At 41.1% G+C, this 26,707-nt stretch overlaps 1 protein-coding gene across 1 annotated transcript; it reads right to left on the reverse strand.

Moving 5' to 3' along the window:
* Window positions 1–11,809: 11,809 nt before the first annotated feature.
* LOC307252303 (G-protein coupled receptor 83-like) lies at window positions 11,810–20,611 on the reverse strand (the record flags this gene model as incomplete). The annotated part of the gene is made up of 4 exons (XM_080029940.1): window positions 11,810–12,548; window positions 14,024–14,157; window positions 19,401–19,526; window positions 20,222–20,611. The coding sequence occupies 4 exons, from the start codon at window positions 20,609–20,611 to the stop codon at window positions 11,810–11,812; spliced, it is 1,389 nt and encodes a 462-aa protein (XP_079886066.1).
* Window positions 20,612–26,707: the final 6,096 nt, after the last annotated feature.

The raw sequence follows: 26,707 nt of genomic DNA on the forward strand, positions 1-26,707 counted from the left end.
CTATGGTGATTGCCTCAGCGACTAGTACGTGTATTGCATAAGTATAGGTGCTTCACAGTCATAACTGTAATGCCCAGAAGTGAATATTGTGTGACTGACTCAAATTAAGATTCCGATGAATAAATAAATTCAAAGCTTTTATGAGAAATTACCTATTATTATTAGGTCTTAATGTTCAACTTAACTCTTTCTGAAATGTCTTGTTTCGTTTTCAGGAAGTGGTGTATCACACAAATCTTGGCCCTGTACACATACAGCTTGTGTGTGCAGTGGGGCCCCCATCTCCTTTTAATACTAATCCGTTGTAGAATCCTGTACAAAAAGGCTCAATCAACAAGCTAACACATGCACCTGTCCTGGTAATTCGAGACATAATCAGTAATGAATTCAAGCAGGTCTGCACCTGAACTCCTCATCCTGCTGCCTTGACATTCTGCCCACAGGCTTCTTTAAAACTGTTTTTAGCTGTATGGCCTCAGATGTTCTACAAATTGTCAACATGTCCCTTCAGACAGGTGTATTCCCACAGGCCCTGAAAACAGCAGTCATCAAGCCACTCCTAAAAAAGAACAATCTAGATACATCACTCATGAAAAAGTATAGGCCCATATCTAACCTACCATTTTTAAGTAAAATCATTGAAAAAGCTGTTTATCAACAGCTAAATAACTACTTAGCAAAGAACAACTGCTTTGATGTTTTCCAGTCAGGATTTCGACAACACCACAGCACTGAGACTGCTCTGGTTAATGTCTTCAATGACATCCATTTAAACACAGACAGTGGCAAAAGTTCTGTCTTAGTTTTACTAGATCTCAGTGCCGCTTTTGACACAGTTGACCACAGCATATTACTAGATCGACTAGCAAACTGGGTTGGACTTTCTGGAACTGTACTAAGCTGGTTTGAATCCTACTTAAAGGATAGAGACTACTGTCAAGTTATCTGGGGTTGATGTTAAACGTGCCTGCCACACTTGACATGGCAGGGATGGAAGAGAGGACGCAGGACAACTCAAATCTTTATCCGTAGTTTTTATTTCACATGAATTTGCAACATGCCTTTTAAATTAGGATTTGTGATTAGGTTGAAAACCTTTAGTAACAAAAGAGAACAATTAAATCAAATTAGTTCTCAACAAACAATCAAAATGCATAATCTAACATTTAATTTAAATCCAAAATAAATCAGTAAGATATTTACCACAATTATATAATTACAAATTAAAAAATAAATCGCCGTTAATCTCTTGTTCCTCTTATTTTAGCGCGGATGTATACCTGGCCGAATTGCACTGTAGTGCACGAGTCAGAACGAGTCCGACTTCGCACCTGTGTAGCCTACCACATCAAACGTAACGTGCTGACATGGATGCAGCTAGGAAGCCGCCGGGTTTGCTTCAGGGAAAATGTATTTTTAAGAAGCTTCCCAATGGAAACCTCGACAAGACCAAGGTTGTTTGCACCTTGTGCAATGCGGAATTGGTTTACTGTAGGAGTTCTAACAGTCTGTGCTCTCGGAAGCGGCCGGGGCATGCGTGTGTGCAATGGGAGAGCTTTGTGTGGAGAGAAAAAAAAGAGGCAAGGGAAATCGCCAAAGCCAATGCATAGCCTCGACTCATTAAAGGTTGAAAATCACTGAATTACACAACATGTAGGTTAGGCTATGGCTTAAGGCTATGGAAATCATTATGGAAACAATATTTTTTTTTATCAGTGATATCTCAGCTGATCTCGTTGCTATAGAGACCACGTCCGTCCGCTTTGTTTGACAACTGACAGAGCTGCCAAGTCTCACCCTTTTGGCCGTGAGACACACTCATATCAACCAGCTCACACTCTCACACGCTAGCCTACAACTCAAATTTCTCACGCGGAGAAGTTAATCCCCAAAATAACGATTGTTTTGCGGGACTTTTATTTTGACAGTCTTATATTGAAAAGCTAACGGACATGAGTTCCGTGACATCCTCTTTCTGCACGCAAGTTAACTTGATGCATTAGGTGTGCACCTGCACAGGAGATGAGCCCCTGGTCTGATGCGCCACCTGGCTTGAGAAACACGTTCTCAAAGACTTACTTTGAGTCATTATTTAGGGAGCACACACATATTATGAATGAATTCAAATGAGCCATTTTAATCTAGATTAATCTAGATTAATTCCAAAATTAATCTAGATTAATCTAGATTAAAAAAATTAATCTATGCCCACCTCTAAATATTATACAATATTCACCATGAAATACATTACATTATTTATGAATTAATCTATTTAATCAGTAGGTATATATATATATATATATATCACAGTGCATTTTTGGCATAAATGATCTCCCATACAAACATTTCCACCATATGCGCCTCCAACAAATGTGCCCAGGACGTCACTAAGGACGACTGCGCCGCCCGATGCGCTCTCACATAAAAGACGTGAAAAAGTGCCAGACCCCTGCGCACTATGCAAATTATACTTTGGTGCAAAAACAGAAAATACATACCAATGCGTGCTCTTGCGTTCTCCCGTGCACAAACCCTTCACCTCCCGACCGGAAACAGCAGACCTTTATTAACTCACCCGTGCGCCTCACCTCACGTGCTGCAATCAAGCTAAGTGCCGCCCGGTGTGATCACAAATGAAAAGAGTTTTGTACACAGGAAACCCGCCACCACTGATATGTTTTAAGCACCACAAAATCTAAATCTAAATGTGACTTTTGTATTAACAACTACTATGTGATGTGTCAATAGGCAATTTCACATCTGAGCGGACAAATATTGAATGCGGAGTCCCCCAAGGTTCCATTCTTGGGCCTCTTCTGTTTAACATCTACATGCTCCCACTAGCTCAGATTATGAATAAGAACAAATTATGCTACCATAATTATGCAGACAACACACAAATTTACATAACCATATCACCAGGAGACTACAGTCTGATACAGGCACTGAGTAAGTGCATTGAACAAATCAATGATTGGATGTGCCAAAATTTCCTTCAATTAAACAACGACAAAACTGAAGTAATTGTCTTTGGTGCCCAGAGCCGGCCCGAGGCATAAGCGAACTAAGCGGCCGCTTAGGGCCCCCGACTGCCTGGGGGGCCCCCTAAAAAAAAAAAGAAAAAAAAATATTTTTTTATTTTTTTAGTTTGTGTGTTTGATATTAACATCATACTATGCAAATGTGAGTTATCATACAAAAAAAGGAATAAAATGTTTTGGTCTAGAATAATTAATAGCCTAAAAATGTAATCAGTTCATCTGGGAGGAAATCCGAAATTATCTGATCATGTCACGTTCACATCCATGCACAGTGTGTATTGAGTTTATTTAAAAACAATTGTTGCCCATGCACTGTGTATGTGCAGCCTTGTCTGTGGAAAAAAAGATACAGTAGCTGGACAACAGAGTTCTTCTGCTTCGTTCCTCACACTGCATTTAAATGCATTCACTATATTACAGAGAAATATGTCCCGTAAAAGAAAAAGTGCTCCAAGCCCAACCCATAATATTTTATTTTATATTAACATTTTTATGGAAAATCCATGTGTCCTTCTTCAATAGCTTCTAATTCATCTGACCCAGTGTCTCCAAATTATTTGTTCACACAAAATTTCTCAGAATTAGCCTCTTTATTTTCCTCTCAAAGTGCACCAGATTCATGCATTTCACTTTAAAAAGGTTAAAAAAATCTCCCGGGGGGGCATACCCCCGGACCCCCCTACGAGGGTCTGAATCTCGGCTGTCTAATATTTTCGCACAGCCGCACAGTGGAGGCACTAGCGGAAAACACTGGGTGTGTGAATGATATTTAACAAAGATCTATAGTTTCAGCAGCGCTAACATTGGAGAGGGGCCCCCTAATCATATTTCGCTTAGGGCCCCCTGAAGGCTTGGGCCGGCTCTGTTGGTGCCAAAGATGAACAATTAAAAGTCAGCGCACAGCTTACATCCGTTATGTTAGAAACCACACCCCAAGCCAGAAAGCTTGATGTTGTCCTAGACTCCGACTTGAATTTCAAGAAACACATTGAATCAATTAATAAATCAGCCTACTACCACCTAAAAAACATATCAAGAATTAAAGGGCTTATGTCTCAGCAAGATTTAGAAAAACTTATCCATGCATTTATCTTTAGTAGACTTGACTACTGTAACAGTGTCCTTGCTGGCCTTCCAAAAAAATCTATCAGACAGCTTCAGCTAATTCAGAACGCTGCTGCTCGAGTCCTCACTAGGACCAAAAAAGTGGATCACATTACCCCAGTTCTGAGGTCTTTACACTGGCTTCCAGTCACTCAAAGAATTGATTTCAAAATACTGATGTTGGTTTATAAAGCATTAAATGGTTTAGGGCCAAAATACATTACTGATATGCTGATACGTTACGAACCGTCCAGAGCCCTTAGGTCGTCTGGGACAGGGAGAAGCAGCTTTTAGTTATTATGCACCAAAAATCTGGAACAAACTCCCAGAAAACTTGAGGTCTGCTGCAACTCTCAGTTCTTTTAAATCGAGTTTGAAGACTTTTTTGTTTCCATTTTAACCTGGAATTTTTATTTTATTTTTATTTTATTTGTAAATCACTTTGAGTGGCCTTGTGTCTGAATTGTGCTATATAAATAAACTTGCCTTGCCTTGCCTTGTCTTGCCTTGCACAATCAAAATCTCATCAAATGTCAGCCCTGTTTCTGCCAAGCCCCAACCTCAGCGATTTTTACCAGCATCAAATAAGGAAGTGACCTACAACTGTAATAACCAGAAAGTGCCACTGGGGGTGGCGCCAAGACGAGCAGTTTTTCTTTGACTCACTTGTTAGATAGGCCGTTTTTAAAGTCTTATTAAACCTATTTACAGCCTGGGCCACAAAACCATTTTAGTCTGTATGTTTAGGTCATATCTCCATGACAACACTGAGGGGGGGTGAATCTTTTTGGCCCACGATAGTTTTTATTCTTTTGGAGGTTAAAATGTATTGGCGCAATCTCTTGAGTGACAGCTCTCCGCCCGTTGTCCCTCACTTTGCCTCGGAGGTATACGTCAGCTATCTCCCTCCCCCCGACGTGACGTCGATTCCCCTTTTCGGCAAGAGGAGTGAGGCGGAGTAAAAATCTCACAAGATGGCGACGCGCACAAACCAGGATTATTGGATGCCGTGTGAATAACTGAGGTCAGCCCGTATGCTACATCCATATTATTTACTATCTATGGTTTCTGCACTTACTGTAATTACCGAGTAAAGCTTTCACCATGAGCTTTTACAACATATATCACATTATCTACTATCCATAATTTTACATCATGTTTTTGTCGTAGTGCGTCATTGTGCTTAAGACACAGGTGGGAATTCAATGGATTAATTTAATGATGAGAGGCAACTGACCGCACTAGTTGACTTTTTTATTTGCAGAATTAAGGTGAACACATTTCCAAAAAGTGCTGGTCCAGTCATTTGTAATGTAGAGGTAGCATTATACAAAATAAGTAGAATAGAGTCTTATTTAGGCCTACTATTATTTAAAAACTTGAAAAACACAAGAAGATTATATTCTAAAACACTTTGAGGAAGTTGAAACACCTTTCTTTTAAAATGTGTCGAATTATAACCATTATAACAAAGATGTCAAGCTTGGTCGTGGCATTTTCATAATGGCCAAATGTGCAGCAGTCCTTGCACAATTAAATGAAGGCTGATTCATTCTCAGAACGTGGTATCATCCCTTCAGATTATAGAAATACCACGTTCAAGGTTATCCCTTCAGGCTATTGAATAGGCGGCCCGCGGGCCGCCTATTCAATAGCCCTGTTTTAGACCATCTATTTGGCATGACGCACATTTGCAGTTCAACTCATGCTGCAATAATTTCAAGCATATTATCGGGTAAAATAATCGCCGGCAGCTCTTTTGAAAGAGCAGTTCAGTGGATTGCTTGATTCTTCTGTCAAGTTTGGAACATGTAATTGCTGCAGGCATTGTTTGATTCAAAGTGGGGTTGCAGGGAGATGCTAACCTGGCACCACCCACCTACCTACTTAGGCTCAATTTTAATTTCCTTCAGTAGTCAGTCTGGGTCCGCGGTATATTTGCGGGTTTTCTCCTGCAGATTTTTTGCCTGTCCAATCAGCGAGCAGAGGGAACAATGACGTGCACCAGTTTCAGTTGCAGACATAGATAGTAATATCATATCTATATATGCAGATGCCGGTGCATGACATTCGTCAAGACCAAACGTTATGCGATTGGTTGGCAGATCCAGAGTGGCACTGGGCAGATCCAATAGTTTTAAACTTCAACAGACACCCGCCTTCAAGTGAGTTTACGTTTGTCAATTGAGCGATTCCAGACCTTCTGTGAAAATGAAATGAAGTGCAATGGTCTGGTAGGACCAGGCTAGGGATATGCAATCGTCCCATCTTAAAGAACCCGGTTATGCCCCCCATGTCCATTACAGTTCAATAAAGAACGCAACTTTTTTATTTAATTTCCAACATAGGCTATGCTTGGTCACATATTAAGATAAATGAATATTAGCATTAATCAGTTATAAGAACCAGAACTATCGGCTGGCACTTATATGCATCCAGGAGGCATACAATTGCCGAATGGGGAAAGTACAGTGGTGGTAGGCAATGCTTTATTAAAAAAAGTAAAGCACCTAAGAAGTGACAGTCAATCTTTGTTTTATTGAAATAGTCAAGTATCACAAAAAACAGTGGGCTTTACAATATGTACAGCAGAAGAACCTCTGTGGACGCTAAGCCTCATTTTTCTTATTCTTAAAGAAACCTGCTTCCTTACTTGTGCATTCTGGTCTGCCTACCTACCTCAACCCATAACTGCCTGTAAGCCTCTCCATTTAAAAAAAACAAAACACTGATATTCTCCTGCCTCTGCATTAAGGTCCATTCCATGTGGCTGTGCTATATGCCTCAGTTATGAACGGAAATGCCAAATCATCTCTTGTAAAAAAAACTTGCTGCACCTTTCCAGCTCATGTCACCCCAAACAGCATTATTATTCAAACTGTTTTACACTGAAGAGAGAGGACACTATGTTTTGGACATAACAGATGAACGTGTGCATCCACACACACAGCGCTTAGTTCTTCCTCCACTAGCCACACAAATTCCTGTCAGTTTATGATACCACGTCTGCAACATCTTATCATCCGTGCCAGGTTTTTCTTCATATTGGAGCTGTCACTCAGGCTTACAGCAACAGGGCAAATTGCACAAGTGTATCTGAAAGTTGTATACACAGCAGCTCTCAATAAGCGTACTGTTGGTTCAGTGTGTTCGAAGAGGAAAAAGAAGCCAGTTAGGGACCCACCAATGTTTCTAGCTCTACTTTTCTCACCAGCAGCAGTATGTCTCATTAAATCTTGTATTGTAATCTCTTCTCTCTTTTTTTAACATTGAGGTTGAATTGCTGATTCAAAGCTGTTTTTCCCCAGCACCTGTTAAGAATCAGAGCAGTTGTTGGATGTGGCTTTTTTTGACAGGCAAAAATAAAGGAAATAAAGGGTATTCTAAACCAATTATGAGAACCAAGTTTGTTTTTATTTAATATATTCTATTGACAATATTATATATATTATTTGAACATTCACAAATGAAGGCAAAATATTACAAACACAGAAAAACACGCTTAAATGGTTACACAAGGTTCCCCGACCCCTTTACTGCTGGTAGATGAAACATATACACATTGATCATTTCCTCTGTTGCCCTGAGGCAACAAACAACCAAAGCATTAATTACAGTGAGAGAAATGTCACTTTTTCTTTTACATAACAGTGTACATGTACACACATTTCACTATTTTGACTTTCTTACACATAGAATAAGTAACAAATAACACTCTCAACAATATATTTTCAGTATCTTTTACTGCCTTCCATGCTTACACTTTATAAATGACGCTGAGGTCTCCCATTCCATTTAATACAACAATGTTGCCTTGAACCACCCTGGAGTCTTGCCCTTCAAAGTTGAATATATCTAAAACAAATTGTTCAACCTCAAAATCATTAGTTTCCAAATGTGTTGTGATTGTGCTATTTGGCGTTTGATTAATGCACACGTTTCTATCTAATGTCGTTCTGCTGTAAATAATCACTTGCTGTATGTGAACAAAGACACAGAATCACAAGTTTTTTAATCAACAGTTGTTATGACTTTCTTTCTTTTTTGTCCTGTATGTTGTGATGTTACACCAAATGTTCCTCCCCTGGTCTACAGCAGATGCATTAGTATTACCATAAGAGTAACTTTAATTAACTGTTAGTGGTAAATTAATTGCTATTGAAAGTTAGTTAATGAGTATAAGCCTTAAATTTTTTTTTTAACCTTTATTTATACAGGTATATCCCATTGAGTCCGAAGACTCTTTTGCAAGGGAGACCTGTTCCCATTTACACGTTACCATTCACACTCACATTCATACACCGATAGCAGGCTAACTATCGACATTCACACGAGGCAAGGTGGGTGAAGTGTCTTGCTCAAGGACACAACAACTATGACACAGGTGGCAGGGCGGGGATCGAACCTCCAACCCTTTGATCATCGGCCGACCCACTCTACCAACTGAGCCACAGTCACCCCGAAACGGTATTAACGGTTAGTAAATGCTTGGTTAGAAATTGACTATGCATTGTTAAATAATGCTTACCCTTCTGTTATGTTATGGGTCAAATGGACCCGTTTCAAAGTTTGAAGATCTAGGAAAAATAGTTAAAAGTATTTTTTCAGTATGAAACTTCTTCTGCTTGCCTTAATTAGTGTAATCAACATATAATATGAAAATAATTCATCTCACATATTTGCAACCACCCCCTGCATGTTTATATCACTTAGATACTGTTCGGGTCAATTTGACCCAGCAGTAAAACTGGAGGTAAAAGGGTGTCAGAAATGTAAGACTATTTCTTTCTTTACAACTGTGAGACATATTTCACCCAAATCACACACACAATCACACACACACACACACACACACACACACACACACACACACACACACACACACACACAGTTGCAAGTGTTATGACTTTTGACGGGAACCATTTATGTTCCCGCAGGAAAACTCCACCCACATTCAGTGGACACTCAACAGGGGAGGGGAAAAACATATAAAAGATTATCTGCATGGGAGTCCAACCAACATTACACTCTGTCAGGCAGACCTTTACAAAATGAGTAGCAGAAGCAAAAGGATGACCGTCCAGAAGGCTCTGGAAGTCATCATTGATCATGACAGTGAAATAGAGGAGGATGTGTCTGAAGACGAAGACGATCTAGAGCTAAATTCTGATTCTAATGATTCTGATTTTGAACCAGATGAGTGAATTGCTATTCCTCCAAGCAAGACATTCATGTCAAAAAATTGTGAAATACAGTGGTCTTCATCCTCAAATATGCGTCAGGCAAAACTGTCTGCAGAAAACATAACAAAGACAGTGCCAGGGCCCACTAGGATGGCACTGACTCGTGTGACTGAGATCCTGAGGGACCAACGAAAAATGAATAAATAAACATAATGTAAAAAGGGTAGGCGCAATAAGCTAAGGCTTCAGCCTACACCTTTTCGATCAATACTATTTATAAGAAATTAATATATAAATTACGATGACAACTTTGTGTTATTTTGTGTGTTTTTTATTATTTTATTTTCTTAACTTGTGTAAGTGATGTTGTGAATATGTTTTGATCGAAATAAATAAACTAAACTAAACTAAACTGGAATCAAGTCAGCTTTTGAGCTGGTTATGCCAGATTCAATAGAAAATCATTCTGGAAATGACTAATCTAGAAGGGAGGTGTGTTTTTGGGGAGAAGTGGAAGGAGCTGGACATAACACTTTTAGATGCGTATTTGGGGCTCCTCATCCTGGCTGGGGTCGAAGGATGAATCTACAGCCAGTATGTGGGATGCAGAGACAGGCAGGGCTATATTTCAAGCCACAATGTCTCTGGAGACTGTTCACATTTTCTCCAGAGTTTCAAAAGTAGTAAAGTGGTGAAACATAAAAAAATAAAGTTTGAACTTTTTTTTTTTTTATGAAAAACGAGTGAATTATCTTTATTGAACCATTACCTTTTAGAGGTAAGGAACACCATTACACTAAATATTGATAGAATAGTTAGTAATGGAGTTGGTAATGACATGTTCACACTGCTTGTTTTTTTTGGTTTAGGACATCTTTTGGATGATTAAACATGCACCGGGTCAAATTGACCCGGGAACACCATTGCTGCTCCTGACAAATGAACATAACAGGAGGGTTAAGCGTTAACTAAGCACAACGGTTAGTTAATGTTTAGTTAATGCTCATTGAGCAGTAACTAAGCAGTTATTAACGACAAGTAAACGCTTAGTTACTGCTAATTAAGAATGAACTAAGCATTGTAAAGTGTTACCGTTGACTTTCACTCCAGATAATACCCTCTAATACTTTTATTATATACTTTTTAACATACTTTTACACTTTTTTTCTTCTTCCAATTCTTTCCAATTCAAGTCATCCAGGTATACGATTATTTTGCTATGTGCACAACATTTATCAAAGAAGCTGGATAAAAACACTGGACTTATGTTAAATTGATGCACCCGCAAGCTTTTAGCAAGCTTTTTACACAGTCAACCAAAATTAAACGTAAAATATTACATCACCAACAGGGACAATATTACCTTGGTATTAGCATAGAAACTGATCAAACTGCACATCATCTGATTGACCGAAGGCACCAACTGTAGTGTATGTTTCTTGTACTGTATGTCCCTCTATGCGAGTTAACTGTGGTAAAACTGTGGTATTTTGCTCTGGGACAAATTGTGTATTGCAGTGAATTATAGTGCTTTGTTGAAAAAAAGTAAATGAGAGCAAAAGCTACATCACGTCCATCAACATCACTCTAATGATGTTTTCGTAAGCGGCAAATCAATGAAAAGGCTTTGCTGCAACTTGCTGCTGTTTGTGTGTGTGTGTGTGTGTGTGTGTGTGTTTGCAGTGCGCCTGTGTGTGTGTGTGTGTGAGTGTGCGCGTAGTGTGTACGTCTGTGTGAATGAATTAAACAAAAATTACACACAAGAAATGTTGCTCCAGTCAGTGTATTGTGCTATCATTGCTTTGTTTGCAGACGTGGGTCATAGAAAAAGTCCCATTGTGAGGTTTTTGTCCTATATTTCTAACTCTGTGTTCTTTTTGTCAAAGAATCTCCATATCAGTGGACCTCTCTCACCGTTCCGGACTGATGATGAATATAGAATACATAACAAAGAAGATATAACACTTAACGACTTGTCAACTGAGGGGCTACATTAGTCTGCAGTACACCGAGTAATACTGTTCAATGTGAAATGTCACCTACACTGCTGCATTATGCATACTCTGCAACGCTGTGGCTGTGCTCGAATCAAATAGAAACAGACAAAGTGTGTGAGCAGCACGACGAAAAAACAAACTTCTCATCTTACTTATCCAACCAACATGGAGATGCAAAGTGCACAGAACAGCTGTTAAAAAGGAGCTTGAGGTGTAATTGGTTCTGTGGGCCAAGGCCTTGCACAAACGTTGCACCAAAAAAAGGGGATAAAAAAGAAAACTGTGAAAAATAAAAATCTGTACAGTGTCATGAGTACAGTGTCTTCAATGTTAAAGCCATCGCTGAAGCCTGCTCCTCTCGCTCTGCTGCTGGTAAAATCCTGTATAGCCTTTACTATCCCTGTGGGATTTTCACATTTCCTGTCCCTGTGATAGAATCCCCAAAAGCAGGATTAAGAACCTAATATATACAACCTGTTTGCAGTCAACTCACGGCCACGATGGGGTCCACTGAGAGGATGTCAGTTCTCCCCGTGATGAGGACCTGTCTGGCAGTGAAGAGCACGTGTGTCTCTTTAAGGTTCTGGGACTGACTGGAGGAGGCTTGACTCTGCTGTGAAGAGGAGGCCTGGCCCTGGGAGAGGCTGCCCTGCCCCGGCATGGAGAAGTCATGGTGGCGGTTGTCGGGCCAGGCCACCCTGCGGCGAGGCGGGCAGGGGGGCGCAGCGGGGGGGCCGCGCTCGGGCTCAGACCCCCCAACCACGGCCCTCCGCTTCCTCCTGCACATGTCCAGGAGCTGCCGCAGCTCCTGGCGGAAGGTGGGGTTGAGGCAGCAGTAGATGAAGGGGTTGTAGCAGGTGGAGCTCATGGCCAGCCAGTGGAAGCAGAAGTACAGGGCGTTGGAGGAGTGGATGGCCTGGCTGGACAGCAGCACCACGTAGCAGTTGAGGGGGAACCAGCAGACGGCAAACACCCCGACCACCAGCAGCAGCATGGCCAGGGTCCGCCGCCGCTTCCTCCTCTGTGCGGCGTGCTGAGCCGTGGTGGTGTCTCCGATGGAGTTGTGGCGCCACAGCCGGCAAGCCACCGTGACGTAGGACGCAGTGATGATGAGGAGAGGCAGCATGTAGAGCAGTGTGAAGGTCAGCAGGTCAATATACTGCCAATAGACGTCTGAGGGCTCCGGGAAGTCCGGGACACACAGACTGCGCTCCTTTTCCTTACTGGACAAGGACAATGATTACAGGACAGAGGAAAGCAGGAAAGACAAGACGGATTGGTTAATGGGGTGAAACGTTTTTTGGTCATAATATGGCAGAAAATAGTGTAATTAATACCCATTTGACTGAAGCCCTAGTTGATATATTCAAATTGTGTATTTTCAAAAGTGATTTTTTTTTTTAAATAGTCGGTTAAGCATTATACTGTATATGAGTCATGACCAAAAACGAAATCAGATCCTCACATCTCAGCAGATGGATTAACAAAGTCTCAGAAAATCTTTGAAAACTATCAAAATAACTATGGTAAACCCTGATGTTCTCAAAATAGAACAATCAACTAATCGTTTGGACTGTAAAGGCATTCAGAGGACATGAGAGAGGGAAACCAATCATATTAAGATCCTGTCAATCTTTGTTTTAGCCCTACGATTGAGCAATCCACCCACCATGTCTACTACATCCGGCCTACATTTTTAGTGTTGAAAACAGCATCCTATTTGGGGCGATTCTGACCCATAATCCAGTGTGAACCTGAAGTGACGTCACATCCATACGAAAACAAACAGGGATGCGACGGATATAAAAGCAAGAGGCAAGATCAAGGCGCAATGTTATGATGAAATAAATAAGTAAAAGTATGTCCCAATTGTAGCATACTGCATCCTAACTAGATTATTTTTATCGTCAGATGTAGTATGTAGAATAGAAAAAATAAAGAGTATGCAATTCGGAACGCAGGGTAAGACGTAGGGGTGGGAATCTCTTGGCACCTCACAATTCGATTAGATTCCGATTCAGAGGTCAACGATTCGATCCAAAATCGATTATCAATGCATCTCGATGCAAATTTTACGTACATACCCATGTGTGACTTTCAAAAATATATTTACATACACATCTGAGTTTGCTACTCAGAGTTTGCTAATCACTTCCTACTTTTGTAATGATCATTAAACACAATCAACAGATGAATTGCCTTCTCTAATATTGTATTAGAGAAAAAGCTTTTCTTGTCACAAATATGGCTTTCTATGAACATAGCAATAATCAATGCAGCTTGCATTTCAACACAATATGGAAGTATGTAAAAACTAAACCGATTCAGTTTAATTTTCTTTCTACTCTTGTAAATCATGTTTCTATAGAATTTCTATTTTATTATCTTCTATGTCGTTTCAACACATTGTGCAAAATGTTGAAAATATATAAATGTTGAAAATATATATTTTCTAAATTTCGATTAATAACTTATCTGAATCGATTCGGAATTGTTCGAGAGAGAATCGCGATGCATCGGAGAATCGATTATTTTTCCCACCTCTAGTAAGACGTGCGGGATGCCCTATATGGTCTATCTTCATACAGCATTAGCCTACACTCAATCAAGATGGAGTCTAGTGCCTTGTTGCTAACCTCAATAAATAGCACCCCAAACCAATCACTCTCTTCTTATTGTACAGTATGAAATAGTTTACCTGTATGTGAAAGTCAGGAGTTTTTGGTAGATTGCATGTGGGAGGGAGAAGACGCTGGCCATCATCCAGATAACAGCAACCCAAACACCACCTTGTGCCAGGGACATGCGAGGTCTCAAAGGATGTAGTATCACCTGAAAACACACACATCAAAGGAAATGCTGTATCAAAACATGAAATGAATACTTTTGTGTAACTGATTTGCAGTGTTTGGAATAATGCCGTTTAAAATAACGGCGTTAGGTAACGCCGTTCTTTTTTCAGTAACGGCGTAATCTAACTAATTACTTTTTCCGTTGTTACAACGCCGTTATCGTTACTGAACGTTAAATGCGGTGCGTTACTATGAATTGATTGAATAAACTGTGTAATCCGAAAGCACCCCTGGCTCCATACTACACAAACTGCTAGAAATGAGACCGGCGGGTTAACAACAAGACAAGCGATTGTTATTTCTTATTGTTTTAAGATGTGTTTTATTCAGTGTGGATGACATTATAACTGTCAGTTAGCGCCGTCACGTCAGTCAGCCGGAGCGCCTGTTTAGTGAAGTTTCTTTTTCTTTCTCTCTCTGTTGTGTGAGTGCGTGTGCGTTGCCGCAGTAACCACCTATCAATCCACGGTTGAAACGTGCTCTCCCTGAGTTTGTTTGCATCGCCCTTGTGAGTAAGTGCATGGAGTTTCCCGATCTCTATAAATTATAATTTATGCACGTTATTAAACAGCCGCGATTCGCCGGTTGCAACAGCTGTTTAGCGTGTCATCATTAGCCGAATATTGCTACTGTTATTTTCCTGGGATCTGTATGCTGCTGTGCATGTTAAAGAAGGAAATAGGCTAAACATAGGATAAATCCTTACTCCTCCTCTCATCGTCTCATGCTTCATAGTCTGACGTTTTTGGCCTTCAGTGATAGCAGATCAGCACGGTACATTCAGCAGTTTCCTCTACTACTTTTGTTGAGAACGAAATAGGCCTACTTGAAGTGCAGGATAAACCTCTTGCTGTCTGTTGATGTGCAATAAATATTGAAGGTTCTGTAGCCTACAAGTAGGCCTACCTGTCTGTTCTACTCATTTCAACTGACTTGTGAAAACTGCTCAGAAAAATCCAAATTTGTTGACAATTTTTATTTATTTTTTTTACAGTAGGCTAACGCAAATAGTTACTTTCCCTGGTAACTAGTTACTTCTATTATAAAATAATTCAGTTACTAACTCAGTTACTTTTTGGAAAAAGTAGTGAGTAACTATAACTAATTACTTTTTTAAAGTAACGTTCCCAACACTGCTGATTTGTCCCGCAGAGTGTTAACAACTGAAATTCAATTGAAATTGATTTTTTTTGAACAAGTAAATAAAACATTTAAAAATAAGCAATAATTAAACAATAAAATAAATAGATGAAACAATTGGACAGTAACAATAAAGTCATATTTACAAACAATGAAAACCACAAATGATAATAAACTGTCTAACACTTGCTTGACCTGTTCGAAAAGGGGTGAGATGAAGAACATTTATTTAATCTCACCCCTTCTCCCTAAATTATTTTTCCATAATGGGTTATCAGCTTCCTAATTACTGATATAAAATTTAAAAAAATATATTATTAATATACATTACATTAGTAATCAATAGTTTAAATTCGTTACCAATTATGTATTTATCTAATAATATTGTTGTATTTATCTAATAATATTGTCTTATAAATAAAATAATAATAAATATCTTTCATAAATATAAATTAAATTGTCCCCTTAAATTATAACCCCTCTCACGATCACTGAACAACTTTTGAATGTTTAAAGGTAATATGTTCATTTTAGCCTTAAACATTATCTGTGTGGTTTGAAATTCCACAAGATCTGTGAATTTTAACAATTTTGAAGGTATAAATAATGGGTTAGAGTGATCCAGATACATTGTGAATAATGCATATTGCTTTTTTTGGAGAATAGTTAATGTAACAAAGTTTTTTAGACTTCCGTACAGTAACCAATGTATGGTAAGGCGAGTGAACAGTAGAGAATACGGAGTGATGTTTGATCTAGAACCTGTTTTACTTTGTTTAATACACAAATGCTTCTTGATAGTTTTGATTGCATGCACGTGTGTAACGTGTGATTTCCAGCTGAATCTATCGTCTATTATAACCCCAAGAAATTTATTTTTGTAAACTCTTTCAATTTCAACTCCATTTATCTTTATATGTATTTGTGTGTTCATTCTAAAGTTACCAAATAACATTATTTTTGTTTTGCTTAAGTGTAATGATAGTTTGTTTTTTATCAAACCATGTTTTTATTTTGCTTATTTCTTTAGTATAATTTGAACAATAGGGAAAGATATTTTTCTGTGACAAGAAGAAAAACCGCAATGCATTATTTATGCTGCTGTTTTTTGCCTTGCTTGTGTTGTCTGTGCTGTATTAACCCCCTTTATGCTGGTATATCACAAGATGAAGGTCCTTATATGTTTGTTTACTGTAAATGTTTGTTCTGTTTAGTACTGATTTGTGGCTTCGCAGAGGGAACACAACGGCCCTGCTGCACTGACTCGGTCAATCAAAGAAAATCAAAAAAACTGCTGCCTGTGCCTGTTCCTTTGAGTGCAATGGGAAAATCCATTCTAGGTACGATGAGGCTTCTTTAAAACTTTTTTTAGCTGCATGGATGTTCAAGAAATTGTCAACATGTCCGTTCGCACAGGTGTATTCTCACAGGCTCTGAAAACAGCAGTCATCAAGCCACTCTTAAGAAAGAAGAATAATACATCACTCATGAACAAGTATAGGCCCATATCTAACCTTCCATTTTTAAGTCAAATCATCGAAAAAGCTATTTATCAACAGCTAAATAACTACTTAGCAATGAACAACTGCTTAGATGTCTTCCAGTCAGGTTTTCGACAACACCACAGCACTGAGACCGCTCAGGTTAAGGTCCTCGATGACATCCACTTAAACACTCAGCGTGTTTCCATGGCACAACTAGATTGGATTAAGACATATATCGAACTAGACACTCGAACGGACCGTGTCACTTGTCTGAGTATACATGGCCTTTCAGGAATCGGATAAATGTCCGATGCATGGCTGTCTCCACTATGCTAGGTGGCGCTGTAGCCCTTTCAACCATGCTTTCAACAAGTGGTTATAGAGCCACGTCCGGTTCCCTTCCGACAATAACCCATGGTGTAGCCTATAACGCGCAGGCACACAAGCACAGAACGAGAAGTCCGATATGCGATATCCGATCCCTGTATACATGCAGAGAGAATGCCGACAATGAACGAGTTATCTAGGTGTTCTTATCCGACTTCTCTTGTCCGTTATTGTCCCGATTTGTGTGCGAAGTAGATTGGATAAAGGTATTTACATGCAGTTTAAAAGTCCTGTTGAAGTCTTATTCGTTTAGTTACCTGATTATGAGTCTGCATGTTAACGCACTGACAGACAGTGGCAAAAGTTCTGTCTTAGTTTTACTGGATCTCAGTGCTGCTTTCGACACAGTTGACCACAACATATTACAAGACCGACTTGCAAACTGGGTTGGACTTTCTGGAACTGTACTAAACTGGTTTGAATCTGCCCTTGACAGAGACCCCGTTTCCAATTGGCATTAACATCTGATTTTTGTCATCTGACCACATGAATACAGCTCTAACTACAGGTGGAAACACTCTCAAGACGCATTGAGGTCGGATCACAAAAACCACATTCGGAGGTGGTTTACGTCGCTTGTGTCCAATGTGTCCGCATTCAAATAGAAGTGGAAACAGCAATGTGACTCTTGTCCACATTAGGGACCTACTACTCAACTGCCGCCCCCTGTCTGAGTGGAAATACGTTGAAAATGCATCACTGGCGTTCATGCAGCTTTTATAGAAGCCGCATAAACGTTAGTTGCATCCGCCAGTATTGCAAATGACAAGCTTTCTGTCATCTGTTTTCATTTCACTGCGTAAATCTGAAAACACGGAAATCGCTGCTATTGACTGACTTACTGTTCTTATCTGCTTAAAAATAAAGTCAACTCGCGGTTGGCTAGTAGCAGGCTTTTAATGTGAAGGCGCACAGGAAATATTCTGTTCCCACATGCAGTAATTAATATAGAAAGCCGTGTAATGGTGGTAGTGACAAGAGTGTATCAGAGACAGAAGTTAGAAAAGCCGCCCGGCGAGCACTCATCTTTCACCAGCCAAAGTGGCGTAATAACTTACTCGCCTAAGAGTTTTTAGTTTTATATACCATCTATGATATTTACCTGCATTTGGCGAATGTAGAGCCCTCTAAGCAGTGGTGTGCATCACTCCTCCTTGTCTAAATGAGACAGTAGCCTATCTCGTCAACCTAGACTTGTAATTATCTTCGCACGTGATGCATTTTAATAGCAAATGCAATTAAAACTGTGGCACTGTACAGCCCTGTATGTTTACTTGTTTGAACCCCACCGGTTAAAAACTCCAATGCAAACTGAAATTATGCACGTGTTGATTTACATACAGAGCAGGTAAATGCAATCCGATCATAAGTAGACAAAGAAATCACATGTGAAAAGACAAGTGTGAACACACGGACTGAGAGCTGGCCACCTTAAATCGGATTACCAAAATCACATCATAATCCCAGGCGGAAACAGGGCCAGAGACTACACGGTAATATGTATCTATAGGCAATTTCACATCTGAGCGAACAAATATTGCATGCAGGGTCCCCCAAGGTTCCATACTTTGCCTCTTCTGTTTAAGATATACATGCTCCTGCTAGTTCAGTTTATGAATAAGAACAAATTATGTTACCATAATTATGCAGACGACACCCAAATTTACATAACCAGGGGCCTCATTTATAAAGGTGTGTGTAGAAACTTTCCCAAAACATTGCGTTCGAAAAAAAAAAAATTAAGGTTTATAAAACTGTGCGGCGCACAGTTGCACGCAATCTTCCCTTTATAATTACCCACCTGCGGTGAATTGTGCGTGGACGATCTCCGCCACGTGTCCTCCCACTTCACCTCCCAATTTCATCCCACAATCTACCATGGATGGTAAATGCTAAACAACTCCTGAATATGGTGAAGCTCTTATATTCACAATAGGTACGCTTATACATATAATTGATTAAAAATATTGGGTACCAAGCATTTCACAGTAATATTTGTGTGTGTTTCCGATGTCTGAGCTTTATTTTGTGGTGTTGCCATTAAGTGTCGAGTCGGGAAAACCTTGCAGGAGCTCTACACATGGTCGGAAGTTGGCGTGGGAATACACACACTTCTTCACAGTGGAGCGTTCTGAAAATCACACAGTGAGGTCTGAAATTGTCCATGCAAGGGCAGCAGAGCATCTATGATTCTTCAGCAAATGAGACCAACCTGTCGCCTGTCCAGTGCGATGGCGGTGAGCGTGAGAGTGGAGACATGCAGGGAGCAGTACTGTACAAAGCGGCTGACGTGACACATCATCCTCCCGAACACCCAGGTACTGTTTACAAATCGGACCTGAGGGAAAACAACACACAGCCGATCGAGTATCCATATCAATTTGACAACCTCATTAAGGTGACTCCAGGCTTGAGATGCCTGTAACAAATTATACAATTTGATCAATTGTTACAGTCAAAAGCCTGAACTTGACAGTGTCAGTGAATGTCTCACCTCTCAAGTGGCATGTCTCTAAATTCATCTATCTCCTTGAACCAGGGAACCGATGTCCCAACCATTCCCTGGTTCTGGGAGATAGTTAGATATAAGATGTATTATAAATGCATTCATTTTCTGAATACAGAAATGACAGAAATGGCGCCATCATTACACATATTGTAATATACAAACTGTCTTGGATCAACTACAGAAGTGATGAAATAGTGTTTATTAATGAAATGGAAAGAACATCTATGTTGAACTACTACACCATTTGACTTGAGTGTGTTAACAGGTACTGGGGGTGATGGTAGGCCTAGGCTACTACTGCATATGTGGAAAAGTTTGAATTATTATTGGACTAAACACATGATATTTAAGAACTGCAGGTAGGCTAAGGTTTGGGTGACTCCATGCAGCGCTGAGTAGACATTTCTAAAACATTTTCCATCCGTATTTTTGGCGCTTGGTTCAGTTAATAGTACAACAACTGCTCGTAAGAGTAAAAACTGTTGAAAAAAAAGAAAGAAAGAAAAAAAAGGGGGAAATCTTACCAGGGTGAAAGGTGTGTTGAGAACAGTGATGAATATATCAGCCACAGCCAAGTTCATAATGAATAAGCTGGTGGCGGACTGGGTGCGTTTGTTTTTCACCACCACATGACACACCAGCGTGTTCCCGAATAGCGAGATCACAATGATCAACGAGTACGCTGCCACCAGCAGCGCCTTCACGCTCCAGTCCTGCGACTCCCCGTCGCGCCGCTTCTTACTGGCCAGAGAGCGCCAGTCCTCCAGCATGCCTTCGTCAAAGTCCACGAGGAAAAAGCCAGACGTCCTGTTGTCCAACTGCCCCGAAACGTTGAGTAAATGCTCAGTGTAGGAAAACAGCCCCTCTCCCAGAAGTGAGGAGCCGTTTGGTGTGTGTCCCGCGGCGGTTCCCATCCAGAACAAAACAGAAAACCAAACACACGCAGCTTTCATTTTATCACTGTTTCCTTTCTTTTTAGGATAGTGGAGAGAGGAGGAATGTTGCTGAGGAGATGTGGAGATGCTGCAGCAAGCAACAGGTTGAGGGATGCGACTGAATAGCGCAGCAGCAAGTGCAGGCGTAGAGAGAGACAGAGAGAGTGAGTGAGTGAGTGGGTGAGGGCATCACTGGAAAAGCAGTTGTAATCCCGAGTTTAACACACACACACACACACACATATATATATATATATATATACAGGTCCTTCTCATATAATTAGCATATTGTGATAAAGTTGATTATTTTCCATAATGTAATGATAATAATTGAACTTTCATATATTTTACATTCATTGCACACCAACTGAAATATTTCAGGTCTTTTGTTGTTTTAATACTGATGATTTTGGCATACAGCTCATGAAAACCCCAAATTCCTATGTCAAAAAATTTGCATATCATGAAAAGGTACTCTAAACGAACTCTTAACCTAATCATCTGAATCAACTAATTAACTCTAAACACCTGCAAAAGATTCCTGAGGCTTTTAAAAACTCCCAGCCTGGTTCATTACTCAAAACCGCAATCATGGGTAAGACTGCCGACCTGACTGCTGTCCAGAAGGCCATCATTGACACCCTCAAGCAAGAGGGTAAGACACAGAAAGAAATTTCTGAGCGAATAGGCTGTTCCCAGAGTGCTGTATCAAGGTACCTCAGTGGGAAGTCTGTGGGAAGGAAAAAGTGTGGCAGAAAACGCTGCACAACCAGAAGAGGTGACCGGACCCTGAGGAGGATTGTGGAGAAGGGCCGATTCCAGACCTTGGGGCACCTGCGGAAGCAGTGGACTGAGTCTGGAGTAGAAACATCCAGAGCCACCGTGCACAGGCGTGTGCAGGAAATGGGCTACAGGTGCCGCATTCCCCAGGTCAAGCCACTTTTGAACCAGAAACAGCGGCAGAAGCGCCTGACCTGGGCTACAGAGAAGCAGCACTGGACTGTTGCTCAGTGGTCCAAAGTACTTTTTTCGGATGAAAGCAAATGTTGCATGTCATTCGGAAATCAAGGTGCCGGAGTCTGGAGGAAGACTGGGGAGAAGGCCAGAATGCCAAAATGCCTGAAGTCCAGTGTCAAGTACCCACAGTCAGTGATGGTCTGGGGTGCCATGTCAGCTGCTGGTGTTGGTCCACTGTGTTTTATCAAAGGCAGGGTCAATGCAGCTAGCTATCAGGAGATTTCAGCACTTCATGCTTCCATCTGCTGAAAAGCTTTATGGAGATGAAGATTTCATTTTTCAACAAGACCTGGCACCTGCTCACAGTGCCAAAACCACTGGTAAATGGTTTACTGACCATGGTATTACTGTGCTCAATTGGCCTGCCAACTCTCCTGACATGAACCCCATAGAGAATCTGTGGGATATTGTGAAGAGGAAGTTGAGAGACACCAGACCCCACACTGTGGATGAGCTTAAGGCCGCTATCGAAGCATCCTGGGCCTCCATAACACCTCAGCAGTGCCACAGGCTGATTGCCTCCATGCCACGCCGCATTGAAGCAGTCATTTCTGCGAAAGGATTCCCGACCAAGTATTGAGTGCATAACTGAACATAATTATTTGAAGGTTGACTTTTTTGTATTAAAAACACTTTTCTTTTATTGGTCGGATGAAATATGCAAATTTTTTGAGATAGGGATTTTTGGTTTTTCTTTACTTTTTTGCCAAAATCATCAATATTAAAACAATAAAAGGCTTGAACTACTTCAGTTGTGTGTAATGAATCTAAAATATATGAAAGTCTAATGTTTATCAGTACATTACAGAAAATATTGAACTTTATCACAATATGCTAATTATATGAGAAGGACCTGTATATACTGTATATATAATCCGTCACGCCCACTGATGGCTTTTCTGAGCGCGTAATCCAGGACTATGATGAAGAGAAAGGGGGCTAGTGTATCCCCTTGCATTACTCCAGCCAGGATATCAAACTCCTCAGTGTTGCCGTCTGGGGTAACCACCTTGGACCTTGTTCCTGCGTGCATGGTAGGTTGGGAGGAACACCATAGGCCTTAAGGATCTTCACCATCGGATCGAATCAAATGCCTTTTTGAAGTCGATAAAGCACAGTACAGCTGTCAGGTTATCCTTCTTCACCTCCTCGATCATTCTCCTTAGTGCCAGGATCTGGGCTGTGGTGGTTCTCCCCTCGCAAAAGCCATTCTGGTTCTCCCTCAGGTGACGGTCGATGGCGCTCCTGATCCTGTTTAGTATCATGCGGTTGTATATTTTTGCCGTGATACATGTCAGGCTGATGCCCCGGTAGTTGTCTGGCTTTGAGAGGTCTCCTGATTTAGGCACTGGGATGATGTTGGAGAGAGACCATACTTCAGGCAGTTTGTTTTGCAGTAGCGCTAGGTTGGAAAACTCCAGCATGATGTCATTGAGGTCACAGTTCTTTAAAACCTCTGGGGGTATGCCATCTGGCCCGGCACTTTTTCCAGCTCTCACTGTGGCTTTCGTCCGGGCTAGCTCAGTGACAGTGAATGGACCATCCTCGATGTCTAGGTTCTGGAGGACTGGTGGAATTTCTTCCTCTGTCCCATCTGCGGTTGAGCCAAGAAGGCTTCGGAAGTGGTTGAACCAGGTTGCCATCCTCTCCTCAGGGCTGTGACCTTCAACCTGTCCCTCCTTTGTCCTTTTCCGCCCAGTCATTTCATTGATGACCCTCCAGGCTTCCCCATAGGCCTACTGTTTTTCGCCTTGCGGAGCCTGCACCCTTCGCACCTTCTCCATCAGTTCCTCAGTTCCAGGAGGCGGGTGTCTGTTGAAGTTTAAAACTATTGGATCTGCCCAGTGCCACTCTGGATCAGCCAACCAATCGCATAACGTTTGGTCGCAAAATTCAACTGAAACTAGAGCGCGACTTTGACGTCATCGTTCTCAGCCACTTGCCCTGTTCTCTGATTGGACGGCCAGAAATTTTCCTCAGCTAGAACACGTGAATTCACCGCAGCCCCAGACTGACTAATGAAGTGAAAATGAAATTTGAGCGGAAGCAGGTAGGCGGGCGGAGCCAGGCTACCCTTGTATCTGTTTGCTAAAAGAAGTAGAACAATATTAGCCTGGCACCGCCCACCTTCTGCTCAATTTTCATTTCACTTCAGTAGTCAGTCTGGGGATGCGGTATATTCATGTGTTCCTGCTAAGCCCGGTATTTGGCTGTCCAATCAGCGAACAGAGGGAGTGGCTGAGAACGATGACGTCGAGGTTGTGCGCCATTTCCAGTTGTAGTCAGAGGAAGAACAGGAAGACAATGGATAAGGATACGAGAGAAGCTATTTAGTCTGTTGTGGCAAGACAAAATACACTCGAAAAGTGGGAGAATATACAATAGAATCAAGCCGGGAGTCTCTGGCCGATCAGTGGCCGGCGCCAACGTCACCTTTTAGCATCGGCTCAGCTCTCTTGGAACCTAGAGCGAGGCGATACCAAAAAAACAGCCACTAGCAGGTGCCAGGTACCATGATTGTGCGATGGAAACGCCAAAAATGCGAGTTGAGTTGAGTCGAGTTGAGCTGATGTGTGTGTGTGTGTGTGTGTTGGTGTGTGTGTGTGTGTGTGTGTGTACGTGTGTGTGTGTGTGTGTGCAGTGCAGTGGAAAAGCGCCATTAGTCACATACTGTGGCTGCTGCGGCCAGCGCTGTTCACTCATATGTTCGCAATGCGGGGGGTGGGGCTTTAAATATAGCAACTGCTGGTTTGACCAGGCAAAAACGAGAGACGGCTGGCTTGACCACAGTCGTTCCACGACTCGATGGCTCGACCTCTGTCAGATCTAGCATAACCGAGCTGACCCGGTCCGAGCCACACTGCTCAGGGAAACAAGTAAGCCTTTGATGATCATGCATGGATTTTATTTCTTCTGCTGTACATCTTAGTTATTTCCTTGCAGTAAAATCAACATCTGAAACACTTTGTGGGCTCTTCTTGAGCTCTTGCGCCATGGAAGTGTCGGGGGATGACACCAGTTTGTAACCGCTGCCATATTGAGAGTTTTGTGGAGCTGAAAGGCTTAATCAACTTTATGTCAACTCATTTGGCAATGGCTTGAATGTAAAAGACATCAAATGAAAGAGTTATGCACTATAGCTTTAAGTATTGTTATCTGATGGCAATCTTACTCACTGTAATATGGTACCAGACTTGTTCTGTTAGAGTTATACAGTATGTTCTGATGTGACATCACCACACACTGTGTGTTGTATGTACGGAAAAGGCACCTGTATGATTTAGGCCTATGTATGAATAGCCACCGCCAACGTTTGTAGGAGGAGGTGTAAAATGATGAAGTCGGCTGTGTTTACCTTCTAGAATAAATCTGCCTGCTTGAAGGCTAAAGAGGAAGAATGACTGAACTCTTGCTCAATCCCCGTATGCATGGGGAGTAAAAGGTGAGGATTGCACACCCATGCTCAACAGTTTTTTTTTGGCTTACACCCTTGAGAGAGAAACGTGGTCAGTAAGTTTAAGAAGAAAAACAATACTTAAAGGGAATATGAGGAACTTTTAAATGCTCAGGTCTATTTTTTACTCTGATTGTTATTACTTGTCACAGCGAGCGACCATCAGCGAAACAAACACTATTTTTATATTATTATTAACCCTCATACAAACTTTTCGTCATACAGTAGCTCAGGTGCTTTACCAAATTTATCTTGAATTTGTCAATCGATTTGTCCCCAATGTCTTCATATAATTGTTTTCTGATTCCATTTTAATTTGTGCTTTTTAAAAATACAAATGTATCGGGGTCAATTTGACCCCAGTCAAAACCGCCCTAAACCACCTCTGCAATAGATGGAACTATTTATTGAGGTCATGTTGGCCATTTATCCTAATTTAAAGTCTCACACACCATTGGGGGGGTTAGGGGAACTCTGTCAGTCATTTTAAATGAGACTGACACAGATCTGTAGAATGCGATGTTTCTCCTTCTGTCACATGACAATATGAACTGAGCATAGCATGAACCACATGTTGACACCATTCATTTTACATTTTGAACAAATTGAAAGTTCATACTGTCCTTATTGACAGGGGATCATACTGAAACCAAGGCCAGTCTCTACTTCTGTACTGAAAAACACATGCAATTTAGGCATTTTGGAAGTATGAACTATGGCGGGTTAATTATTATTCTATATTTGGGTCAAAATGACTCTGGAAGATCTCAACACTGAAATAACTTAAAACTAAATTAAACCAGATTAAAACGAGGGTAAACAAGTGTTTAAGTAGATTGTACTAGGGATAAAAGCTGCTATTTGCATTAAAGTGTATAATACAAAATGCAAATTAAATGTTTCCTCAAATAACAATTATCGTTTTTAATTGATACATTAATTACATAGCTCAGAAGGTTTTGAGAAGAAAAAAGTAAACATTTTGCTATGATGGTTGTTTCTTTTACTACTTTATGCCTGGGGTCACCAGGGACCACGTCGGTAGTCCATGTATGTAAAATATGCCTCGTTTCCATCGAGTAGAGCGGGTCGAGTCGGAGCGCTTCGGTCCGGTTATTTTGGCTTTCCATTTGCCAAAAGTTGGGTAGGGTACGGATATAAGCCTAACCGCTCTAAGCCTAACCGCTCTAAGCCGCTCCCATTTTCGATACTCCTCCGTTGGGTTACCAGCCGCCTGAAAGGGTGCCGAAAAGGTGGAGCTACACACTGCTGTCCGTTGATTGGTCGAAAGAATAATTTCCGCCGTATGTAGTCACCTCTGTAAGAGTGAAGAGAATCTTGTGTTTTGGCGAAAATGTGAGCGCAGCACTGTTTATTGTGTGGTGTTTTTCCTCGTCATTAAATTAATCAGGTAGCCCACTGTGTCCCACTGCTACGATGTCATGTAGCTGCCGCAGCCAGCGCTGTTCGCTCACTGTCTCTGTCGGCTTGCACCGAGCTGTCTCTATGCATTTACCGGCGTGATACGCTCACAACACGGGGGGAATAAAAAAAGATGGTTTGACCAAGCAAAAACGAGAGACCGCTGGCTTGACCACAGCCTG

The sequence above is a fragment of the Ammodytes marinus genome, assembly GCF_949987685.1.
Source record: "Ammodytes marinus genome assembly, chromosome: 6".
Taxonomy (NCBI): Eukaryota; Metazoa; Chordata; class Actinopteri; order Uranoscopiformes; family Ammodytidae; genus Ammodytes; species Ammodytes marinus.